Source organism: Monodelphis domestica, chromosome 1 (assembly GCF_027887165.1).
Source record: "Monodelphis domestica isolate mMonDom1 chromosome 1, mMonDom1.pri, whole genome shotgun sequence".
Taxonomy (NCBI): Eukaryota; Metazoa; Chordata; class Mammalia; order Didelphimorphia; family Didelphidae; genus Monodelphis; species Monodelphis domestica.
The window spans coordinates 709,544,111-709,570,070 of record NC_077227.1 but is presented as its reverse complement, the minus strand read 5'-3'; the positions used below and the strand labels follow the sequence as shown (position 1 = coordinate 709,570,070).

The 25,960-nt window shown below is 39.0% G+C and overlaps 1 protein-coding gene across 7 annotated transcripts in view; it reads right to left on the bottom strand.

The window, feature by feature from the left end:
• NFAT5 (nuclear factor of activated T cells 5) overlaps positions 1–25,960 on the bottom strand; it is a 241,361-nt gene that overhangs the window by 151,013 nt on the left and 64,388 nt on the right. For 2 of the 7 annotated variants that reach the window (XM_056811368.1, XM_056811370.1), the window contains exon 3: positions 19,712–19,755. The exons of 1 other annotated variant lie outside the window; for it this stretch is intronic. Coding sequence is in view for 2 of the 6 variants with exons in the window: in XM_001378182.5 (XP_001378219.2) it covers positions 5,392–5,464 (73 nt within the window). In the remaining 4 variants the exon portion in view is untranslated. Of the gene's footprint in view, positions 1–5,391; positions 5,870–19,711; positions 19,756–25,960 lie in introns of those variants that run through there. 4 more of the 7 variants (XM_001378182.5, XM_056811399.1, XM_056811384.1 and 1 more) reach the window with 2 other exon arrangements.

The following is a 25,960-nucleotide window of genomic DNA, read 5'->3' as shown; positions in this document are numbered from 1 at the left end:
AGAGTTCCTGTTCTCAAGGAACATACAATTAAAAAAGCATGCTAAAGTGAATTCTCTTATGTCAGATTTGGACTAAGGGAAAAAGAGAAGAGAAACTAGTATGGAGAATTACCATAATGCTACAATGGCTGATGGACAAAATGGACACTCATATTATAACATAGAGAATAGGAACTGAACCTATGATTTCATTAATATAAGGAACTCCCGCATGAGGAAAAACCTCTTACCAATGCAAGATGACACCTCCTCTACAACACAAGTCTTAAGAGAGATGCCTAGAACACTCGGGAGTTTAAATGCCTTGCCCAGGGGTCAATCAACGAGTATGTCACAGGTCAAACTTGAAAATAGGTATTACTGACTTTAAGAATACTTCTCTATCCACTATGCCTTTTTTCCTCTTTCTAACATTCTACAATTAGCTTTCTTTCACCTAGGAGGTAAAATCATATTTCTATAGAAATGTAATGATTGATGATAAAACCTATTTTAATGACAAAGATGAAGTATAAAAAAGGTCCTTATGTTTTAAGTTTCATAGGACTTATAGTATTATAAATGTTTCTAAAAATAATTGACAATTAAAGTTAATCCTACAAATAAACAATTGTAAATTAAGTAGCCAACCACAAGAGAGAATGTTTCCAAAAATACTCTTTATCAAAGAAAGCAAAAGAAAAACTCTATATTCATTTCACAAACTAGCTCTATCAATATGGAAAATATAATTTAAATTTTAAGAAAACCTACCACAGTGCCCTGCACACCAGGAGCACTTAATAAATGCTTTCTTTTAAATTAAACTGAAATATCAGTGCTTAAGAAATGTTCTAAATTAAACATTGTGAATTTCTCATTTTCTACACCCTGATTAGTTTTGAAAATCCTAACAGGAATGTCTACACCCCTACTTAAGAATTAAGTGTTGAGGAAGATGGCCTATGAAAGGCATGTGCTAGCAAGTAACAAATAAGAAACAACTGACAGATCCCCTGGGCTGTTCTAAATCAAGCTTAAGCTACCATTGGTACATGTGAGACACAGGAAGTGATGTTAAAAAAAGTCGTCACTTCCTCTTGCCACTCTTTTTGTCAGCGGAGGCATTGAGCTCTGGGTCTTTGTGCTGGGTGGTGTTTTGGCGTCTTGGCATAGGGTCAGGTGAGGTGTGTCTTCCTTTCCCTGAGTTCTCTCAGAGTTTAGGCTGATTCCTTTTATTTCCCTTCCTTTACCTTCCAAAAACACTATCTTCTTAGGAAGCAGGGCTAGTTTTAATCTTGGAGGAGGCTTGTGACTGAGGTCTCTGAACTTCCCTTGGTTTAGGCTAGGCTGGAGAAATATTATGCCCTTTTCTCTCTCTTCCTTCTTCTTAATTCCTTCCCTCTATATTAATTAAACCACCATAAGATTCCCAAACTGACTTGAGTATTTTTATTGGGATTTGAATTAATCCCTGGCAACCATTAGTATAATATATTAGTTAAATAACCCCAAATTTACCCCTTATAACATTTATCTTAAATGAGAATATGCAGAATCAATAAGGCCTGTTTTTATCTTCAAAAATTCAGCAGTATCCCCAAATGATATGAAAGAATTTTGCTTTAAGTAAATATATAAAATGGGGTACAGTAGATATTGAGCCAGCCTTGGAGTCTGAAATTTCTGAATTCAATGCTACATAGTGATGTCAGTCAAGTCACTTAATCTGTCAGTGCCTTAAGTACTCAAAGTTCTCTAGGCACCTTTCTAAGACCTTAAATTGTAGCAAATATGCTGGCTGACCTGTATGGGTAGAATTTCCTTATCTAACAGTCCTCTATATGAAAGCAATCCATCTGTTCCATCCCTATATTTACCTTCATCATTTAGCTATTTCTGTTTTTCTATCAACTTTTCAAAGTTAAGTCCTAATTTTTTTCATATAATCCTATTTGAACTCTGAGATTATGACACTGACTTGGTACAATGGAAATGGACGCTTTTAATCACAACTAAAAAGATTTCAATACACGATCACAAACTAAACAGAATGAGAATAAAAACTCATTTATTACAAGAAATATTTCTAAGAGCTCACCTAAATTTGAAAAATGTCAGTAACACTTTATATTTAGCATTTTTATAATAAATAATATTTTATATTTTATTTTACAATAAAATAAAATAATATAATATTTTATAATAAATAAATGAAAGAAAAATATAAATGCTCAGATGCAAACTTTTTTATATAGTGCAGATTACTCTGTTAAAACAGTTTAAGGCCAAAAATAATAAAATACCAAGATTAAACTCACATTGATACTACTTTCAAATAGTTATCCTCTAGATTAATTGTCAATGGGACTTGATGAAGAGAAGCCACTGATCCTATATTACTTAAAATCCATAAGAATTGAAGAATCTCCTTCAAATCTAGTCACTGTTCTAGAAAGTGGCACAATAGATTATTTTAGCTAGACTTAACATGAAAACATAGTCAACACAGTAACCAAGTAAAGTCACCATTCAAGTTTTTAGATTATTCTACATATATAATTTAATGCATTCCTAATAACTTTGTCAAATCCTTTGTAAAAACAAAATCTCAACTAATGTGAATGTGATAAAGTTTTATGAAAACTAACTTATTAAAGCACTCCCCATACATAAAACTCTAAAAGTGTGTGTGTGTGTACACACATACTCCAGTGTTCCATAAAACAAGTCTATTTTTAGTCCATATGAATGGGTCATCTAAAAAGAATTAACTTCATCTACTACTACTCTCCCTACACTTTTATTTCCTATTTAAAATTTCCTTTTTATTATGAAATCACAGAATGGTATTATTAAGTCAGAAAAGACAGAAGTTGACAAATTTAAAACTTGCATATCCCAAAGGATACCAAAAACAAAATTTTTATGATTTTCAGATCTCAAGTCACTGATAGTCAAATCTGAGACTGGGATAGACACCACTGATACCACACCCAGTAATTAAGTCTATAGCAATAGCCTTCAAAAAGAAGGATCAGTTGCTCTACTACTAATAATTTTTTAAAAATACATTGTGTGAGTTTGCAGTATTTCAAACTTTTTTATATTATACTTTTCTTTCTCCATTTTAAGGGGAGCTTTTGCATACTGACACTATACTTTAAAATAGCATTCTGCTGACTTTCCAGCAGTCTGGCCCTAGGAAAATTCTGTGGTGGGTGTGATTTGAGAAGATCTGAAAAATACAAAAGGCATTAAGTATTTTATTTAATGCTGAATAAAATTGCTATGCTTTAAACAATACCAGAGATACCTGATTCGAATTTGAAATAAATTTACTTAATAAAGTAAAATATTCCTCTGATATCTATTCCAATACCTGTTTATTTTATTGGTATTTATAGAACCCAGTTCTCTTAACATCCTTCACTTTTTTTGGTTGTATTCTTCTTTTTGATACCCACAACTACATTTCCAAACAAATTCTGGTACTGCTGCCTAAAAGGGCTTATACTCATCATGGTGGTAAGCAGCCAACTAAAGTCACCAGAGCAACAGACAATGGTTACAGTTACTAAGTTGGGTTCTATGTACAAATTCAAAAGCGTACTAGTTTAACTAACTTTTCAGAAACTGAAATTTCTTATTCAGATCTAATTAAACATTTTTATGTCAATGTTAATTTTTTTAAACCTTCATTTCTTTCTTTCCCTCCTCTTCAGTGAAAATCTTGGTGAAAGTGAAGTAAAATAGTTTAATAATGCTAGGCTGTTAAGACCAATCAAAACTCTTAAAGATTAGAATTCACATTTTAAGAGGATTTTTAAAAATGTGATCCTCTTTTCCCTTTACTAGTGGCTTAAGGGAAGGTTAATATTATAATGGTTGAATTTTGGTGTGATGCCCCTTACACAGGGAACCTGTTCTGACACATTCTTGTGGTGTCCAGTACAGGAATTTAACCTCAGCAGGCATCATGCTCAGGTGCTAATACTTCAGCTCCTGGGAATCCCCTACAGGCCTTAGCTAAGAGAGTTTGGTTTGGGCCTTTCTAATGCCACCCTTGCAGATGACAAAAGAACATAACAAGCATTTGGGAGTCCTTCTACATGAGTACCATAGAGAGAGGCCAGAACACTAAAATCTGTCTGACTAGAGGCAACCTATCCGTGAATGCAAGGAAGGAATAATTTACTGTGGGCCCAGAAACTGCATCTGAGATAGATGAAAATTTGGGCCTCTCCTTGGCTAAATGACGGAGAAGAAAAAGCGCCAGGTCTAGGGGGGTTGTCCCCACCGGCTAAGTAGAAGAGTAGGCCAAGGTTAACGCTGGGGACCCGAAAGTGAGTGGGCAAGCTAAAGCTGGACAGGGCAAAGAGCAGGACCCTCTCCGTGCCCAGAACCAGGGACGACGCCACAACACCAACTCGCTTGGGCCAAGCAGGGCAACTTTCCTGGGTAGGGCTCTGGCAGGAATTGCCGCCACGGGCAGACCCCGGCGGCACGGGCAGACCCCGGCGGCACAGGCAGGGGGATGAGGTGAGTAATCCCCGAGTGAGCAGGGAGGCGGGAGGCCCCGGCACGACGGCAGCTGAGGAAAGGAGAGGGGGAGCTGGGGGAGGGGGGATGGCGAGGAGAAAGGGGCGGGGAGATACTTAAAGCGATTAATGCCGCAGAGTCGAGACTAGACAAGCAGCGGCAGCAGCGGCGGCGGCGGCGGCGGCGGCTAGCAGGCAGCATCCAGGCACCGAGTGAGCCTGGGCGGACCGCCCTAGGGAGCCAGTGACCAGGGGACAGCAGGGAATCGGGGAGGGTGGAGAGAGGGAAAGGAAAAAGGAAGAAGAGATTCCATTACTCCCCCCCTACTTTCTCTCCCCCATCTCTGCGACCCCCATCCGTCCCCGTGTGTACCCCCCCGCCCCAATGCCATCCCTGCCAGTGCCCAGTGACCCCCAAAGCCCCACCCTGAGGGCTTGGCTTGCTGGTTGTATCGTTTTCCCCCACCCCCGCCTCAATGCCATCCCGGCTGGTGTCCAGCGCCCCCCACCCCCATGGCTTGGCTCACTGACGGTGCCATGGCTCCCCCCCCCCCAGCCTTCATACCATCCTGGCTCGCTGCCCGTGTCCTCGCTACCCCCGGGCCTGGCTCGCTGGCTGTGTCTCCCACACACACACACCCCCATGCCATCCTGGCCATGCCCCCCGGGCCCTATGCCAGTCCTGGTTGGTGCCTCCCAGGCTGGGCTCGCTGGCCGTGTCTCCCTACTCCCGCCTCCATGCCATCCTAGCCGTGCCCCCCGGGCCCATGCCATCCTGGCTCCCAGGCCGTGCCCCCGGGGCCCAGGGCTCCCCGGTAGTGCCCCCTGAACCCGTGTCATCTCGGTCGTGCCCCCCGCCCGTGTGACTCACCTCGAGAGTACAGGGACTTGGGCGATTCCAGGTCGAGGTCGGCGCTGAGCAATGAGATGAAGTCCGAGGGCATCGCAGCTCGACCCGGCCCGGCCCGAGGGCGGGGGGGGAGCGGCGCGGGCGGCGGCACCTCCTGTCCGGGAGCTCGGGCACCGGGTCGGGGGCGGCGAGCGATCGACGAGGCCAGGGGTCGGAGAGGGAGGGAGGCGCGGGCGCGGCGCGGCGCGGGCGAGGGCGGCCGCCGCTGCCGCTGAAGCTCCTCCGAGGCCGCTGCGAGGCAGCCCCCACCGGGCTCAGGAGCCCCAACTCCACTAGGCCCGCTCGGGCCAAGTTGCGACGGGGAAGGGCGCTAGGGCCGGCCGGGCGGGACGGGACGAAGGCGACGGCTCTGGGTCGGGCTTCTCCTCGGCGAAAACTGACGGGCGCCGCTACCGCCGTCGCCGCCACCGCCGCTGACAGGAATCCGGGCCCCGCCCCCGGCAAGACTCTGCGCAGGCGCCTGGGGCCCCAGGAGCGGGGGGCGGAGAGTCAGGCGCCGGGGGAAGAGCCGCGGTGGGAGCCGGGGGGAGGGCCGGCGCCGAAGGGAACAGCATCAACAATCTGTTTCCTGCCGCTGTCCGGACTATACGCGATCTGGGAGAGGGCCGGGAGCTGGGGGGAGTATCGGGGGAGTGGGGGGGGCGGGCGACCTAAGGACTTGTCAACAGTTTGGGGCCCTGGGAGAGGGAAAAGGTAGCTGCACTGACCTGGAGGAACCGCGCTCGAGGGGGTTTCTAGGGCCCACCTACCCAGCTCCCGGACCTGAGCTTGGGGGATAGAGGGGTGATCTCCTTAGGAAGTTCCCCAGGGAGTCAGGCGGGCTACCCGCGGGGGAGGGACCCTTCCCCAGGAGACATGTAGGGGCCTAGTTCCCCCCAGCCCGTCTTCTGGGGAGCGTTTGTTTTTGTTTTTACCAACTCTGCAGAGCCAGTATCACGTATTTTAACCCCTAAGTAGTCTACGAAGTGGATTTTTAGTTCGCTTTTTAAATTAGGAGTGCAAAATCCAGGAGGTTTTTTTTCCGAAGGAAAGCGCATTTTACTAGGCTACGTAAATTTGAGGTATAGAAGGAAAATGTTAGGGGTCAAAATTAGAGAAGAAGAAGGAAGCCGATAGTTTTAAAACGGGATGATTCCGTCTACCTGGCTGATTCAGGTCATTTTTTAACGGAGAAGGCTAAACTCTCCTGTTAGGATAAGGTCTGGGCCTGTGGTTTCATTGGCAAAGCAAGGCCAGCACCTTCTCCCCAATTTTCATCTTAGAAAGTTACCTAAAAGTCAGTTGACTTGCCCAGGACCAAGTAGTTTCTTTCTCTGTCTCTTTCCCCATCTATTCTGACTTCTCTTTTTTCTCTCCTCTCTTCCTCCCCCTCCCCAATCCCCACTAAGCCAAGTTACCAGTTGCTTTAACAACTGTTGCTTTAACAAATTCTATTTATCACCCTTGGTAACAGGTAGGCTAGTCAAGAATGGATCAAAACAAATTTTATGTTAGTTCTTGGCTGTCTGCTTCAAAGACAAAGGTTTCTGTTGTCAAATAAATGCAAACCTTCATCTTAGATTTTCCTGAATCTAAAATAATCCTGAGAAATTGTGTATAAAGTTGTTAAAATGTTGCAGGAAATAAATGAATTGACTTAAGAAGGCACAGAATGTGCAAGCATCTTGGGAAATATTTTGAACATTGTGTCTACTGCTGATTTTTTTAAACTCCTAGAGATTGTTTTTTGAGGCCACTTTTGAGCCAAATAGAGAGTGACAAAACAAAATTTTTAAAGCTTTCTAGTGTGTATTTATTGAATGATTCTCTTTGCTAACCTCAGGTTTGTTTCCTCCACCTCCCTGCCCCCCACCAAACCCGGACAAGACATGACCTCGAATCTGTGTGGTTATAACAACCAAATAACCCTAGAACTACTTGGAGGTCAGAAAAGAGGATGCTAGTGGGAACCGTGCATGAAGAAAGGGAGTTGGCTTGGGGTGGGGAGGCTTTACTAAGCTTTGCTTGGAGACTCAGACTTTAAATGTATGTCCTCATAGCCTAGCCTACAATCTGAACATCTGAATGAAGATGCCCAATTATCTTCCCTGATCCCAGTGTAGTAATTAGTCCGGTGAATATTCTCTTCCTGTCAGAGGTGGGTAAGATTTCAGAGCCACCCTGTGAGGTGGCAAAGCAGAACAGGAAACAACTCTCAAATCACCGTTGCTACCAGCGGATCAGTAAACTCTGTAGTAACAAGTCCCATGGGAAGTTTGTTTAAAACTAGCAGGAGCCACACACATTTGAGAGAGGAAGATTCAAACCAAGCAATGCTAGGCTGCAGACCAACTTTATACATCTTTTATGTACTATGCCCTCTTGCAATAAGGAGGAGCATTTTTTTTCCCACAGTTGGTGCATCTGTCTATGCAAGGGATGACTAAATTGGCATTTTTTAGTAGATTGCAGTTGAAGACATATTCTAAATACAAAACAACCTGAGTAAGTCTAAAAAACAGGTTCCTTTGTGTGTAAAAGGCATATATGTCCAGTGTTTTCCAGGTTTAGTCCTAGTCCATTTTTTAGGCCTTCTCCCACTACCCACCCAGGTATAGTTGGGAATTTTTTTTCTTTTCACAATCCCTCCTGTCCTTTTCAATTCAAAGGCCCATAAAGCTGGTGCTTTGTACCTCTGTAAACTTTGCCCCATCAAAACTGAACTAATGGTAATTTTTAAAATCAGATTTTTACCAGTCTAAAAATTAATAGGGAGGAGAGATACCACATTGTGTGACATGCCTCTAGGGATGCCCTTGGGCCCTGACCTATAGAACCACCCCCAAGCACTAGGGAGGCCTAAATAGTCCTTGGATGGCTGATTGAAAAGAGTTGCTGTTTCCTGGTATTTTCATAGAACTTTGTTTTTACTGGCTACACTCTGAAGTATTAGAAAGACCTACTTTTTACTGTTGCTCTTCAAAGTTTGGTGCCTAAAAACACAAATACAATCATTGGCATAAAATCATGGCTTTGATCTGGTTACAAAGTAAGACTGGACTGGGATAATATTCCAGAATCGTTTGTATCTCATGAACTATTTTCTATCTTTAATTCCAAGGAAACTTCATTCTCATTCTGTTTTGGTTTTATGTTAGTTTCTCCCCATTTTATTTAATATCTAAAATTATTTGTACTTTTAAAAAAATGTAAAGTGTCCTTCATATTAGGAAACTTTATAATATAAGATTAAGTCCACAAAACTGGGAAATTTCCTCTGTTTATGCATTAGATTGTTCCATAATCACACTGTAGTATAGTTACAGTATGTTTCCTTTATTTTGCTTGCCAAATCATATATCATGTTACTGGGGCACTTGATTAAAATTTCACCAGGACCCAGATTTAAATGTGTAGATTATGCAAGACAAAATGGCAGCTTTTTTGTGTCTGGTGCTCTTTAACCCCTGCTGGATCTGCTTTGGCACTTTGTGAATTTTGCCTACGAATGGCCTTTAAGAACAATAGGCTCATATGTCAACCATGAAAAAAGAATTAAATAAAACTTATATTGAACAGAAGAATAGCTTGTCATAAGAGCCCAACAATTTCTGTCATTGTATACACACAATTAAGACTGTTAAAATCATTTTGGTCACACGCATATATTGGAGCTCAGATTAAACAAACACAAAATCTAAAAGAAAAGCTTCCAGGATGAATCAAGAGAAAAAGACAAAAAAGTTTAGACCACAAGTTATTTTTGCCCCACTTGATACGCCACTCCTTAATTGTAACAGAGAAACGATAGTGGTGGGAAAGGCTAGTTTTGTTTTTAAATAAGTTTTAATGATGTCTTTTACATCACAGTCCTCACCACAAAGAAAGTAGATGAATGACAGCACTATCAAATTCTTATTCATCAATAAATATTTATTAAGGGCCTGTATTGAAGTTTTCACCCATATATATGAATTAACAAATATTTTTGATGGGAAAAGTAGGTTGTATGCATGAGAACTCTATTGCTATTGCAGACAGCCTACTCAGACTGAAAATTCACTTTTTCATAGTGACTCTCATCATGACAAACACAGCAACTGATTTGAATAATACATTTTTGAGGTTTGTGAGTTGGTAAAAGAGCTTTTCTTGGAAGGAGGCTAGAGATGAGATCAGGCCCTCTAGACCTAGAGAAATTACAAAGAGCCCACATTCTAGGACCTGATATAAGGGAAAGCAACAAGTAATTTCAAGTAAATTGGACTCTGAAAAAAAAGCTTGCTGAAAGAAATGAAGCAGAAGCCGAAGTAGAAAAAGAGACATCAGTGCTTGGGTTTCTTAACTTTTTTTGTGCCATAGATCCCTTTGGCAGCCCTGTGAAGCCTATGAGCCTATTCCAGAATAATGTTTTTAAGTACATAAAATAAAATACATAGACTTACAAAGGAAATCAATCACATCAAAATGCACTTATCAATTTTTTTAAACCAAGTTCACAGACCTCCAGTAAAAAATTAATGCTTTTTACTCACATAAACCAAGTAGCTATTGAAGAGACCAAAATGTGATTTGGAAGAAGGACTGCTGGAAATGCAAAAGGTGAGCTGCCCTGCTGACATTCAAATGGTAACATGTGTTCTAGAAACCTCAAATTAAATATTATACTAAATTCTGGAAGGAACATAGTGCATTCTCTGGATAACCTCAGCTAGACTCTGAGCCTTATCAGAAAAGGAAGATCCAATAGTCATATTTTCTTGCTTTTCTTTGAGGTTTACTCTGTAGCCAACTGTCCAGTCCAACAAGCATTCATTTAAATATTGATTAGTACAAGGCACTATATTTTCAAAGACTAATTGATGGACTCTGTACCCTCCAAGAAGTTTGCCCAATAATCCTTATAACTGAAGCATATATATATATATATATATGTGTGTGTGTGTGTGTGTGTGTGTGTGTATGTATGTATGTATTTGTATGCATACGCTTTCGCTCTTTCTTGATAGCTAGTGCAAAAGAGACAAGGGTAAAAAGAGGATAGATGTTCTGTTTCTTTCTCCTCTGTCTCTCTCTCTCACACACACACATATCATTCTCCCTTCCTTTTCTTTTCCCCCTCCCCCAACCTGCCCCAAATTCCCAAGCAGAATAGTTAGAAAGGTATTACAGATAACCGGTAAAGTCCTGACACAGAGGTGTTTACATTTTGACCCATCATTATTACTGTGTTGATGCAAACATCTCAGAAGAATGCCAAGTCATCATTTAGATTTAGTCAATGAATAGTCAAAGAAATACATCCATTGCCTCTCTTCAGCTTTGCTGAGGATTAGTGACCAAATACCCTAGAGTTAAAGCTATAACTTTAAGGAATATGGAAAAGTTATTGGGTGAACTATTATGGCTTAGGAAATCACCAGTTATTCTTCGTTGGAAGTACTTATTAACAGACAAATGTTAATAATGCAATTGGTACTGCCATAAACATGACATAAAGCAAAGGTCTTGCTCACTAGGGTTTTAAAAAATCTCAAGTCAGAATCTTCTGGCCAAGATGACTGCTTGAATGGAAGTGGCCAGCTAGGTGCCTACATGCCGATTCCAGAAAAGAAAAATCACAATTGATTCAAGAAATTCAAAGAGAATCGACTGCTTTCTTTCACTTCAAAAAAAGCTAGAAAGAAGACGGTGAGCAAAAAAAGCAAAGGGGATACCCACAGGGCCAGCACCGGTACAAGCAGGCAGCCTCACAGTCTTGACTAGGGTTAGGTCACAGGCATCTGTAGCCTGCAAGGCTCTATCTCTGGAAGAAGGAAGAGTAGAAGACTTCCATGGGGAAGTCTGAATCTCATGGCATTGACTTTGGAAGATCTAGAGCAATCGGAAAAGACTAACAGGATGTAAGGATGTAAAGGTGTAAGGATGCGGTGCTAATACTCTTAACCGGTAGATAAAAAAGGAAGTAACCCTCCAGAACCTTAAGTTCCCCAAAAGGCATTATTAAGGGAGTTCAATCAGGAAAACAGAGGATCTGGGAGGAGATTGGTTCTATTCCACAAGTTCTAAGAGGTAAAACATGAGAGAAAAATGGACTATGTTGGTAGAGAAAACAAAAAGAAGAGTTTACAAGTGATTCTCATAATTGCAGGACACGAGTACAAGCTTATAAAGAATGTCATTTCTATCTGAATCTAAATAGGATTAAACATAAATTTATACACAAGCAATTTGGTGTACATGTACATTTTCAAAGACTAATTGATGGACTCTGTACCGTCCAAGAAGCTTGCACAATAATCCCTATAACTGAAGCAAATATAGATCTATCTATCTATCTATATGTGTGTGTGTGTGTGTGTGTGTGTGTGTGTGTGTGTGTGTACATATATACACAGGGAAAGAATAGAAGAGTAGTTAAAAGGGGCAGCTGGGTGGCTCCGTGAATTGAGAGCCAGGCCTAGAGACAGGAAGTCCTGGGTTCAACTATAGCTTCAGACACTTGTAGTTGTATGACCCTGAGGAAGTCACTTAACCCTCATTGTCTAACCCTTATTACTTTTCTGCCTTGGAACCAATACACAGTTTTTGAGTCTAAGAAGATAAGGATTTTTTTGTTTGTTTGTTTTTAAGGGAACATAATATTGGGGAAGAAAGAGTTGAAAGCAAATCAAATTCCTGATCCTGAAGGTGGGATTAAAAGGGGAAAAAAGGGAGAGGGGGGACTGGAATTTTTAGAGATACCCATGAATTACAGAATGGTTAAATAAATTGTGGTATATGAATGTAAAAGAATGCTATTGTACCATAAGAAATGATGAAAGAGGAGATTCCAGAGAACCCTGAGAACTAGGAACTGATGCAGAGGGAAGTAAAAGACCCAGAACTATATGTACACTGGCAACAACACTGTAAATAAATAAAGACAACTTTGAAAGACTTAACAACTTATCAAGGCAATGAGCTACCACATCCCACAGGCTCTGTGATGGAGGAGGTTATCCCTTCCTGACAGAGACAGGATGGAGTCAAGGTGAAGAAACATATTTTTGGCATGACAACTACGAGGATTTGTTTTGCATGATTATATATATTTGTTACAAGAAGGAGTTTTTTTACCCAATTTTTCATTGGAGGTTGAAGTGAAAGGGAAGAAAGTTAGCAATAATGGTGTCAAAATAGACATTGAAGACTATCATTGAATTTTTTTTTAATACATAGAAGAGAACAGAAGGAAGTTTAAAAGGTAATTCAAAGTAGGGAATAGTAATAATAGTTCACATTTATATAGCATTTACTAGGTGCTTTACAAATACCATCTCATTTGATGCTCACAACAACCCTGGGAGGTTGTTAATATTATTATCCTCATTTACAGATAAGGAAACTGAGGCAAACAATGATGAATTGACTTGTCTGGGGTCACCTAGCTAATAAATGTCAGAGGTTAGATTTGAATGCAGGTCTTCCTGATTCTAGACCCAGTGCTCTATCTATAGCACTACCTCACTGCCCTAATATCATGTGGAATTTGTTATATACTTAAAAAAATCATAATAATAATTAACTTGATATGGCTCTTATTTACTATGTAACAGGTACTAGTGCTCTATCCATTGCGCCACCTACCTACTCTAGCAACATATGGAATTTATTATATACTTTTTAAAAAAGTAATATGAGTTTTGAGTGATAATATAGTATAATAAAATATAATAAAAAATAATAGTGATAGTATAACCCAATGGAATTGCTTGTCAGCTCCAAGAGAGGGAAGGGAAGAGGGGAGGGAGACAACAAGAATCATGTAACCACAGAAAAAACTTTTTTTAATTTAATTTAAAAAAAATTTTTAAATATATGAAATGGAGATGCATGGTTTCTTGTACAATACTTTTTTGTGTGTTCTGCTGTGTATATTGAAATATTTCTTTTTTTAATTCAAAATAAAAACATATTAAATTAAAAATGATCTAGAGTCACAACAAACAACACCAGACAGAGAATAGATATTATGCATAAAAGAAAGTGGGAAGAAAATATGGAATGTCCAATTGTATTGAAGTCTATCATTCTTTAGGGAGCCAAATAGTTTAACCTGCCCAGTATATGACTAATAAATCTGTTCCTAACTCTAATCCTAACATTGTGTTAACACCTGAACATGGAGCACCTAAAAACCTATTATCTTTATCATTCATTTATGATTTATTTTTATTTTAATATTCATTTATATATCTTTTATTTATTTATATCTCTTTATTATCTGGGGAAATAATGGGGGAAATGCTCCTGTATTTACCTCTCACAGATAGGGGAAATGACTGAGAAGTAAAAATAATAAAGTCCTGGGGGCAGCTGGATGGCTCAGTAGATTGAGAGTCAGTCCTAGAGATGGGAAGCCCTGGGTTCAAATCTGACCTTAGACACTTCCCAGCTGTGTGACCCTGGGCAAGTCACTTGACCTCCATTGCCTAGCCCTTACCACTCTCCTGCCTTGGAACTAATACATAGTATTGATTCTAAGATGGAAGGTATGGGTTTTAAAATGATAATTTTTGATAAAAGGTTTTGATAAAAGGTTTTAAAATGATAATAATAATAATAATAAAGTCCTCCAAGTAAGCATAAATTATTTAAATACAATAAAGAACTTTAGCCATAGAACATAATTTTCTAAGGGAATTTAATTTTTTAGGATTATTTCATTTTTACTTGAATATAAACAACATTTAAGCACCTAAAGGTCATTTTCATAAAGTCTTAGCATAGAAGGAGAGAATCCCAAAGGGCAATATGTATTGTCTTCCCCACTAGAATGTAAGTCCCTAAGGTCAGGAACTGGCTTTCTTTTTTGCTGAGATTCATATTCTTGGTGCTTAGCACAGTGCTAGGCACATATTAAATGCTTAATACATGCTTATTGACCGACTAATTCTGAAGAATACAAATTCTGGAAAGAAAAAGCAGACACTAGAGCTTTAAGAAGGCCCAACTCAAAAATCTTTCAACCATTAAAAGCCAGGCAATAGTGAGCCAGATTAGAAACCACTTCTCATGAAAGACTGGAGCCTGGCATATGGCTAACAGGTGGTGGAAAACTAGATTCAAACCAGAGGGAGAAAACAACGACAGAACATCATCTACATTTAGTGGCTAATAATACATTTAACTTTAAGGAGATTGAAAGCAAAGTGGGGAGGAAGGGGAGTGAGGTAGAGCTTCTGCTTGCCAAGAGCCTTAATCCAACAAAAATTCTCTCCTTAATGAAGAAAGGAAGGTGATGTAATAATATCACCACCAATGGCTAAGTCAGCCTAAATCCAAAATCTTTAGTGATTTCATTTTCTCCCAGTAGAAATTTAGAAGTGAAACCCAGTTGAATAACATTTCTTCTAAGTTTGTTCATTGATTTTTCCAATATTCCAATCACGCAAACAGTCAGTGAGCAACTATGTATTAAGCAGTTACTACATGCCGGACACTCTGCTAAATTCTGGAAATACAAAGAAAGGCAAAAATAGTCCCTGCCCTCTAGAAGCTTACATTCTAATGGGGGGAGAAAACATATAAATAACTAGCTCTATAGAGGATATACACAGAGTAGAAGCCTATCTCAGAATGGAAGGCAGGTGTTAAGCATGTATTAAGAACTTACTATGTGCCAGATATGGTGCTAACCTTTGGGGATATAGATACAAGCAAAATGACAGATAGTCCCACCTCTCAGTGAGCTTACATTTTAATGGGAAAATTCAACACATAAAAAGGAATTCAAAACCAAGAAGGAGGGCCACAAGAGAGGGAAGAGATCGGTGTAAGGGTATGGTCTCACAGTCTGGAGAATCAGAGGCATGTTGGGAAGGGAATGAAATATGATCAGCTTTGCTTTTCTCCAATATGGAAGTCCACAGAAGAAATAGAAATGGAAAAGGAGGCAAGCATGGTAGAGGGATGCTCCAGAGTGAGAAGGCAGCTGAGTCATGGTGATGTAGTTGGGAGATGCAGAAGCATAGTCTGGAAGGGAATGACACTAATTGATAGAAGATCTGGGAAAGACCTCCTTTGAAGTGAGATTTGAAGGAAATCAAGAAGCCAGGGAAGAGGGGCAGAGCAGAAGGGCAGAGCAAAGATCCAGAGATGGGATATTGAGTGGCATCTTCAAAGAAAAGTAAATAGATCATCTGGTGTGGGGAGGGGAGTAAAGTCTAAGAAGATTGGAGGGACAGGAAGGGGCCAAGCTGTGAAGAGCTTCAAATGTCAAACAGGAATTTATATATGATCCTAAAGGAAAGCCATTGGAGCTCAATATGTATATATGTAAGAGTGGCAGGAAACAATCATGGTCAGAATTATTTTGATTGAAGGGATGTCCATCAGTTGGGGAATAGCTGAACAAATCGTGGCATATGATAGTAATGGAATACTATTTTGCTGTAAGAACATTTCAGAAAAAGCTGGAAAGACTTACATACACTGATGCAGAATGAGACAAGCAGAACCAGAAACAGCAATGTTGTGGAATGATCAACTGGGATAGATTCAGCTACTCTCAGAAATATAATGATCCAGGACAATTCTGAGGGACTTTTGACAAAGAATCCTGTTCACTTCCAGAGAAAGGACTGTTGGAGTTGGAATGCAAATTAAAGCATGATATTTTTCACATTAGTTTATTTGGGTTTTTATTTGGGGGTTTTGGTTGTATATGATTATTCTCTTATGGCAATGAACAATATGAAAATATGTTTTGCATAATAATACATGTATAACCCAGATTAAATTGCTTGCCAGTTCCAGAAAGGGGGAGGGAAGGAGGGAAACAATTTAGATCATATAACTTCAGAAAACTTATGTGGAAATTTGTCATTACATTTATAATAAAAAACCCAAAAATAAAAATCGAGAAAAAATCATTTTGGCAACTGAGCGAATAGATTGAAATTGGTAGAAACTTGGAGGCACGGAGGGCAATTGGAAGGTTATTGTAATAGCTCAAGCAAAATGTGATGAGGACCTGGAGTAGAGTGGCGGTGGTAGTGGGAGTAGAGACATGAGAATGTACAGAAGATATTTAGTAAAAGTAGAAATGACAAGATTTGTCAATAGTTTGGATATGTGGAGTAAACAAGAGTGAAGATTTGAGGTTACCAGCTTGGGTAATTGGGAAGATGATGGTGCCCTTTACAGTAACTGGAAAGTTTGGAAGATAGGAACACTCAGAGGGAAAAGATAATGAATTCTGTTTTGGGCATGTCAAGTTTGAGTCACCCACAGGATGTCCAGTTTGAGTGATCCAAAAGGCTCAGGAGAAATGCTAGCGCTGGTTATGTGTGTGGAGGTATACATATACAAATATACATGTATCTGTACATATACACATGCATCGTATATGTATTTATACACAATATATCTCAAAATATTCATAAGACTACAAAGTCAGACTCAGTCATATATGTGAGAAAAATAATCTATAATCCCTCTTCTCAGGTGAAGATTCTAATACATTCCTGGTTCATCATAGAAGTCTTGTTTCTCGATTTATTTTCCAATGAAGAAAGAAAAACCTAAAGCATTTCCCACAAATTCCAAATGTTTTCTCAAAAAAGAAGAATTTTTTCATCTGAAGTTGGAGAACTCACAAAAATGAACAACATGGAAATATATTTTGCATGACAATACATGTATAGCTCAGATCGAATCACCTGCCAGCACCAGGAGGGGGAAGGGAGGGGAGTGTGGGTGATAAGTTTGATCATATATCTTGGGAAAACTTGGGTGGAAATTTGTTATTACATGTAATTGATAAAAATAAATAAATAAAACTAAAAATGAAAGCACCAAAAAAAACTATAAAAATTTTTGAAAAATAAAGTTTGAGAACTGTATAGTGAGTTATTTCTATTAAATCATGACAATAGGTACTAGGTTTAAGATATTACAGTATTAGTTAAAGCCATCCCAAATTCCTCATTTCTCCCTTGGGGCAATTCTAGTTCATCTTCTCTTGGAAGTGGTCCCAATTCACCCCACCCTGCTTTGACTACTGTACTCTAAATTCTCTTAGCACTCATGAATTAAATTCATCATGTATCATTTTGCAACAAGATGTAGAAGCAGGAAATAACTGGATGTAGAATAGAAGCAGAGAATCTCAGCCTTCAGAGTGACCTCAGGGGTCACCCAATCTTACCCAGACTTGGAAAAAGTACGTTGTACATCACACTCTTCATGAGGGCATCCAGTTTCTAAGAAAAGTAAGGGGGAGCCCACTAGCTCTTGAAGCAGCTCATTACACTTTGGGATTATTCTAATCTTTAGGGAAATTTTTCCTTACCTCAAACCTGACTTTGACTCTGTTGGAGCCCCTGCCCATTGCTCCTAGTTCTACTATCTGGGGCCAAGAAGAACAAGTCTTCAAAAAAAGATAGCCCATCAAATACTTGAAGATAGTTACAGGGCAACTCCTAAATCATTCCTTCAACCCAATCCTAAATCATGAACTTCAGGTCCTTTACTGTCTTGCCTGCCCATCTTGACTCTCTGTCCACATCATCATGGCGCTTCCCAAAATGTGGTAACCAGAACTGAATCCAGTACCATAGGTGTGCTTTGACCAGGGCATACTAGCAATATGATTAGCTTCATACACTTATAAGACAGCCTAAATTTGCATTAGGATTCGTAGCCATCACATCACACTGTTAACTTCCATTAAGGATCTAGGTTTGATATTTGGCTTTGCAACCTACTATTCATATAACTCTAACCATGAAAATTATAATTCACAATGGATAGAGCCCCAGGCCTAGATTGGGGAGTATCAGGGTTCAAATCTGGCCGCAGATATTTTCTAGCTATATGACACTGGGCAAGTCACAGCCCCAAGTGCCTGGCCCTTGTGGTTCTTTTGTCTTAGAATTGATGAGGGTTTAAGAAAATTATATTATTTGAAAAAAGAAACAAGACAAAGGCATGGCGTATGACTCTAATCCCTTCTCCTGAGAGGCTGAAGCTACTGGATCTCTTGAGCTCAGTTGTTCTGAGCTGCAGTGAGGTAAGCCTGTCAGGTACTCAAGCACAAGATGGGTGAATAACCAGGCTGCCAAAGGGTGGCAAACTAGCCAAGGCTGGAAACAACTAGGTCAAAATTTCCATCCTGATCAACAATGGGACTGGGCTCATAAGTAGTCACACCCACTGTACTTCCACCTTGGAGAGATAGAGAGACACAGTCTAAAAAAAATTTTTTAAAGACAGAAACAAAGGAATGAGCCAGATACTAAATAAATCATCAAATGATGATTTTTCTAGGAACAAATTCTTCAGTGCTGAGAGGTTTAATTTGTGTGTCCACATATCTTTACATCTATAGTTCCATTCTATTATGGAAATTTGACTCAAAGAATACACAGCATGTGATTTCAGAATAAATAGATCATCCTCTTAGTTTTCCCTACTACACTCAAAAAAGTACTATGCATATAACCTAGTGAGAGACGGAATAAAATATCCAAGTAAATATACCATATTGCAAATTAAAGCATGTAAGCCTAAGCCAAATACAAAGTTCTCAATTATTTTTCTCTGAAAATTTAAGCTTTTATAATTATATGAGAGAATATATTATAGTAACTAGAGGGCTAGAAATTAGAAAGTTGTTGCCATTGTACATCAGTAGAGTAAGTTTTCACACAGATAAACTCACAAATCCACACCTTCTCTTGTCCCCCATTTTTTCCACCTAAATACCCCCTCAATTACAGTAAGTTTAGCATTATAGTTCAATTTATTAACTTCTTACACACACACACACACACACACACACAGAGGGTTTCTTATCTGTTTAGTTATCTAGTAGTATAAGAATGAGACAACAGGATTTAAAGACAGAACACTCTGTCTCCAAAATGTGGTTCTGCCACATATTAACTCTTGGGAACTTTGGGAGTAATATCTCTCTAGGATTGCTTCCTGATTTATAAAATAAAGGAGTTGGACTGAATGATACCAAAGTTCTAATATTCTGAGTCTATGACTGAATTAAATCCTCTCTCAAATGATAGTGTGGCATGAAGAAAGACCACTTGATTTAACACCAAAAAGTGTTCGTGGGATTGCTCATTGGCTTCGGGAGGCGGGTGGGAGGAGGGGAGGGAAAGAACATGATTCATGGAACCATAGAAAAATATTTGAAATTAATTAATTAAATAAATAAACAAAAAAAAAAGATTGGTTATCTGGGTTAATTTATGGCTTTTCAATTTTCAAATTTTCAATTCAAATTTTCAATTACTCTTACCTTGAACTAGTTATCTCCCTTCTCTGAACCTGTTTCTGCTTCACCTGTAAAATAACGGAGTCAAACTACATGAGTGGTTCCAGCTAAGGTACAGTCCAGCTCCAAATTCTATTTTACTAAAAATCAATGACAACAAAACAAAGGTAACTTAGATAACTGAAAAGTACAAAGATTTTCTAAAGACCATTAATAGGGTTATAAATATGAAAATATATATGGAAAAAATTAAATATGTAAAAATATTTTATGCCATTGACTTTAGAAAAATGCTAATATGTTCATATATATATATAATTTACCTTCTCAAGGAGGGAGGAAGGAAAGGAAGGAGGGAGACCATTTAGATCTCATAATTTCAGAAAATATATCTTTAAAAATAAAATTTTTAAATTGCATATACTTGGAAAAAATAAAATACTAAATTAAATTTAAAAAAAGAAAAAAATGTTAATAAATTGACTAAACCAATTATTTTTGTGAAACGTCTTAGAAAACTAGAAGAACCAGCAGAGAACTAAGCTTTAAATCCCAGTAGTTATCATCAGGTTAATCTAACTTGCTCAGGAAAATAGGGGAATGATTATTAAGCAACCAGCTTAAGTACCTAGAGGATAATTAAGCCACAACTAACATAGTAATGGAGGAGGTCGACCAAGTCTAAATCATGCCAAAGAAGTCTGATTGCTTCCTTGGGATAAAGAACAGGATTGTTGAAATTGACAGGTTGAAATATACAATAGTCTTCAGAATTTAAGAAAATGGGCCATGATCCTTCCTAAGTGCTACTTTCCCCTCAACTCAAAATAAATCAGCTGGTGAGGGTAGGGAAGTTGGGGATGAAATGTGGGCACAATTTTAGACTCCTGGATTTCAGAGCTGGAAAGCTTCCCAAGAAATCATCTGGACCAGTTTCCTTCAACAAGGCAAGTAAGGCATTATTCTCCTTATTTTACAGTGTATAGATGGAGATTTTGAACCCTAGACTTCAATCCCCAGAAGTCCTTGGTATTTCCCAGAATCCCCTATAATATCACCTGAGTCTCCACCTAGGTGAGATCACAATTGGTATTTAACTGGCAGTAACTCCTACCAGCTCTTTTCTCTCCCATTGCAATGAAGTAGCAAGTAAGCAAAGGGTGAGGATTTTGAATGGGCTAATCAGCCATGGGCACGTGGTTTTTATTTTGTATCCTTGATTTCTAATAATCCTTAATAAACCTCATAAAATATAATATTTTATTATTAGATACATAATTTAATTTTTACAACAGGTAAAGCGGTTAGACCCAGAGAGTGACTTGACCATAGCCCTAGAGCCAAAGGACAGCAGAGGATCCCAATGCTTTAACAATAAATATTTATTTATTGCAGAAAATCCTTGTCAGAAGGTCTAAGATTTATCAGGGTTTGATTAGTAATAGATCAATGAACATGTTAAAACTTGACAGTCAGCCAGAAAGGAAAAAGGGAATCTTTTAGGCAATTCAGCAAAGGTGGAGAGATTCAGGATAACACGGGAACATTTTTATATAAATTTTATGTAAACAATTTTGTGTAAAAATTTTCTGCTATACTTCAAAAAGGAGGAACATGAGACATAGCTCAAAAGCCCTGAAGAAAGATTCTCTCAGGAGATCATATCCTTATTCCTGGTTGGGGATATTGGCTTGAATGAACAAGGAGATTGGTTAGAGCAGGAGAAATGATCCTTGAGATACAAGGAAGACAAGACATTTTCTTTATGGGATCACGGAACTGGACTTTTAGAGGTGAGGAAAGATTTGCCAAGATCAAGCTTAGCACAGGGGTTGGGTCATAGCAAGAACCTAAAAAATGCTAGGGAGAGTCAAAAAAGAGAGGCAGTGGAAAGTCAGAGGTTCAGTGGAAAGAGAACTGAGATTGCATCCTAGCTTTCAGTTTCTTATCTTGTCTATAACATGAGGGATTGGACTAGATGAACCCTAAAGTTCTTTAAGCTCTAAGTCTTAGGAATTTTGGTTAGTTGATTCAGAGTCTAATATTAGGAAGTCTGACCTTGGGTGGGGTGGAGTGCCGGTTACCCTTACCAAGTATCTCCCTTATTCCTAGGATTCAGACAATCTTGAAATCTGCAAACCACTCACAATATCTCAGGTGAAAATAGGCCATCTTATGAACTGGACTCCACAGAACAGAAGGAGGAAATGCACTCCTATTCACCATAGTAAATCCCTGTTTTCATAAAAGACTGTCTAGCATTGTTTGTATTCTCACACAAGAATAGGAAGCATACAAAGGGAGCAATACAAAACTAGATTAAATTAGAAAATTAGAGGTGAATGCAGCCTTAACACTTCAGATTTCTCATTTTTACAGATGAGGAAACTGAGACCTAGAGATGGAAGCTAACAACATAATTAGCTTGGCCAGAATTTTTTTTTTAACTTACATTCTGCCCAAGATTTGATACTAAGCAAAGGTTCCAAGGCTAAGCAATTGGCGTTAAATGAATTGCCCAAGTTCACTTAGCTAAGAATTCTCTGAGATCAAATTTGAACCCAGGACTTCTCATCTTCAAAAGTGGCTTTCTATCCACTGAGACACCTAACTGCCCCAGAATTTGGTTTTAATAAGTATGTTTTTTTCATATTTCTCATTCATGTTAAATGTCACCATTTCTATTGGAAAATAATTTTTTTTTTTATGATCAGGAGAAAGTAAGTGAATTTGAATTAAACCATCAACACCTTTGCCAGGGCTGGGAGATAGACGAAGAACAAAGAGAAATGGATAGGGAGATACAAGGCTAAAAATCTTGAAAATATAATACATTTATTAGGGATCAGACTGCGATTACCCTATTTACCTACTGCAGAATTCACTTAAATCTCCATTTTTGGTGGCCTCTGGTAAGACAGTTCTTTCAACCATGGCTAGCCTTGGCTAACTTATGACATTCTTTCAACAAGAATATATTAAATACCTAATATGAACTAGGCACTGTGCTAGGTATGGATGATTCAAAAACAAAAATGAAACAGCCCCTGTCCTCAAGGTGCTTATATTCTTTTGGGGGAGGAAGAAAACCTTATCCAAAATTGATTTTAAAAATAGTAAGCGCCAGCCCCAAATTGAAAACCAGAGGCATATTCTCCTATTAAGCAAATGTTGGTATATAGATATAATGGAATATTATAGTGCTATAAGAAATGATGAAATGGATGGTTTTAGTGCAAACAGGGAAGACCTTTAAGAAATGACAGGGCAAAGTGAGCAGAACTAGGAGAGTTCATGCAATGATAACAACACGAGGGAAAATAACCTTGAAAGACTTTGGAGCTCTGATTAATGCCATGATAAACTATGACTCAACTGCTGACAGAGAGAGGGGTAATGAGCTTAACATGCAGAGCGACATTCATTTTTAGACATGGCCAAAGTGGGGATTCCTTCTGCCAGACTATGTAGCTCTGTGTTGAGGGCTTCATTTCTCAGTTTATTTTTCATTTTGCTCATTTGGTGGGGAAGGAGAAAGGACATGGAGAAGGGGAAAAATAATAGTGGGAGGGAAAGATTCATCTTTTAAAAGGATATTTGTGCTATGATGCTCCACATTTATTTTACTATAATTTTTGGATGTGCAATGATGTTGCCATTAAAAGGTATGAACAAGATTACCTAATAGGTAGTTCTGATTTCACAGAAATATGATCTAAATTTACCTGTTCATGATCATACTTAATACATTGCATATGGCTATTGAACAAAGACAACCTACAGTGATTAGCTGTTAAGGAAGGAACTTTCAAATTGAGAAGTAAGGTATTTACTGTAATTAGATACGCTTCCTTCTATGAGCCATACTTTATCATCCATTACCACAGATATTAACAATTGGTTAACAGCAGGTGTTCCTGGGTAGGGTGACTCTAAGCCAGGATCATGTGGGGAAGTTAGAAAAATTGGGAAAGCTTGAGGAATCCTGTAAAATGTGGAAACTTTTTAGACTTTTGACATGTCTAAGGACTTAATGCTTAGCTTTCTAAATCCAATAATATATTTAAATGACTATTTGGAATTTTCCACTTAGTTATCAATAAGCATTTATTAAGTAAGTGCCTAATCTATACCAGGATCTTTTCTAGGCATTGAGGATAAAAGAAAAAAAAGCAACAGCCCCTGCCCTGGAGGAGCTTACTATCTATCTATCTATCTATCTATCTATCTATCTATCTATCTATCTATCTATCTATCTATCTATCTATCCATCTATCTATCCATCTATCTATGTATCCATCTATCCATCTATCTGTCTATCCATCTATCTATCTATCTATCCATCTATCCATCTATCCATCTGTCTATCTGTCTATCCGTCTATCTGTCTATCTATCTATGTATCCATCTATGTATCCATCCATCTATCTATCTATCTATCTATCTATCTCTATCTAGATATCTTTCTGTCTATCCATCTGTCCATCTATCTGTCTATCTATCTATCTATCTATCTATCTATCTATCTGTCTGTCTGTCTATTCATCTGTCCATCTACCCATCTGTCCATCTATCTGTCTGTCTATCTATGTATCCATCTATTTATCTATCTATTTATCCTACTTACCGTCTATCTAACTTACTTCTCTCAGGGACTCAGGGAAAGCAATATATAAATTGATTTAAAATTCAAGATAAACATGAGGTATTTTAGGGAGGGGAGACACTGGCATTTGCAGGGCTGAGAAGTCTTCATTTAGAAGGTAGTGCTTGTACTGAATCCTGAAGGAAGTAAAGGACTGTACAAGTTGGAGATGAGAAGGGAGGTATGGGAGATAACCAATGGCACAGAGACAGGAGATAATCTTCATGGGTGAGAAATAGTAAGGAGGTCAATTTGATTAGACCACAGAGGACAAGAAATTGAATCATGTATAATGAGATTAGAAAAGAAGGAGTAGGGAGAGTGAGGGCAGTTAGGTGGCTTTGGGATAGAGAGCCAGACCTAAAGATGGAAGATCCTGGGTTCAGATGTGATCTCAGGTACTTCCTAGCTATGTGACCCTGGGTAAGTCATTTAACTCCAATAGCCTCACCCTTACTTCTCTTCTTTCTTGGAACTGATACTTATATCTATTCTAACACAGAAGGTAAGGGTTTTCAAAATTTTTAAAAAGAAGGAGAAGAAAAGAAGGAAGAGACTGTAAAAGTTGGAGATGAGAAGGGAGGTATGGGAGATAACCAATGGCACAGAGACAGGAAATAATCTTCATGGTTGAGGAACAGTAAAGAGGTCAGTTTGGCTAGACCACAGAGGATAGGAAGGAGAGTCATAAATAATGAGGTTAGAAAAGAAGGTAGGGACCAGGTCATGAAGCCAAATAAAGGATTTTATATTTTATCTAGGAGGCAGGGAGTCGCCTGAGTTTAATGAGGAGGGCAGTGACAGAGTCAGACCCAAACATAAGGAAAATCACCTTGATAGCCACGTAGAGAGGATAGGTTGGAATTGGGAGAGACTTGAGACAGGAGGTCAATGAGGAAGCCACAAGAGTTGGGATGAGGGGTGATGAGAACCTATCCCAGTGGAGAGGCTGTGCAAGTAATAAGAAGGGGACAGACTGAAGAGAGGTTGTAGGGGTAGAATGGACAAGACTTGGCAACTGATTTATGCCGTGCCTCCTGTCTGGCATATAATAGATCTTAATAAGTGATGATTGACTGACTGACCTATGAGGAAAAGAGCCAAAAAGAATGCTGATAGCCTGGTGGTACGTGCCCTGGGCAGAAAAGCACACAAGGCAGTTCAGGAGAGAATTAGCTTTGGGGAAAAGAGAGCCCCTTTCTATCCAGTTTATATAGCTTAGTCTGACAAGAAAATCATCTGCTGCTTTATAGTGCCTTTTCCTTCCAAGAGGGTGAACAGCTAGAAGCACATGAAATGTGATGCTTAACTGTTGTGGGGTTGGGTTTTTTGCACATTATGAACAAGAATTTAAACTGTGCCTCTCACCTAAATTGTCATAGGGTGTTAGAACTGGAAGGAGGTAAACCACTATTCATAATAATAATTATTGATATTTCTAGCATGCTTTGAGTTTCCCAAAGTCCCTGACATGCATTATCGCTTTTACTCCAATCTGAGCATTTGTCGGATGGGAAGCCTGAAGTCACACAGTTAAACCTGGGATGAAAACCCAGAGTTTGGGATTCTGGGCCAGCTCTCTTTTTCCCTTTAAAAACGATTTCTATTTTATTTTCCATTACTGATCT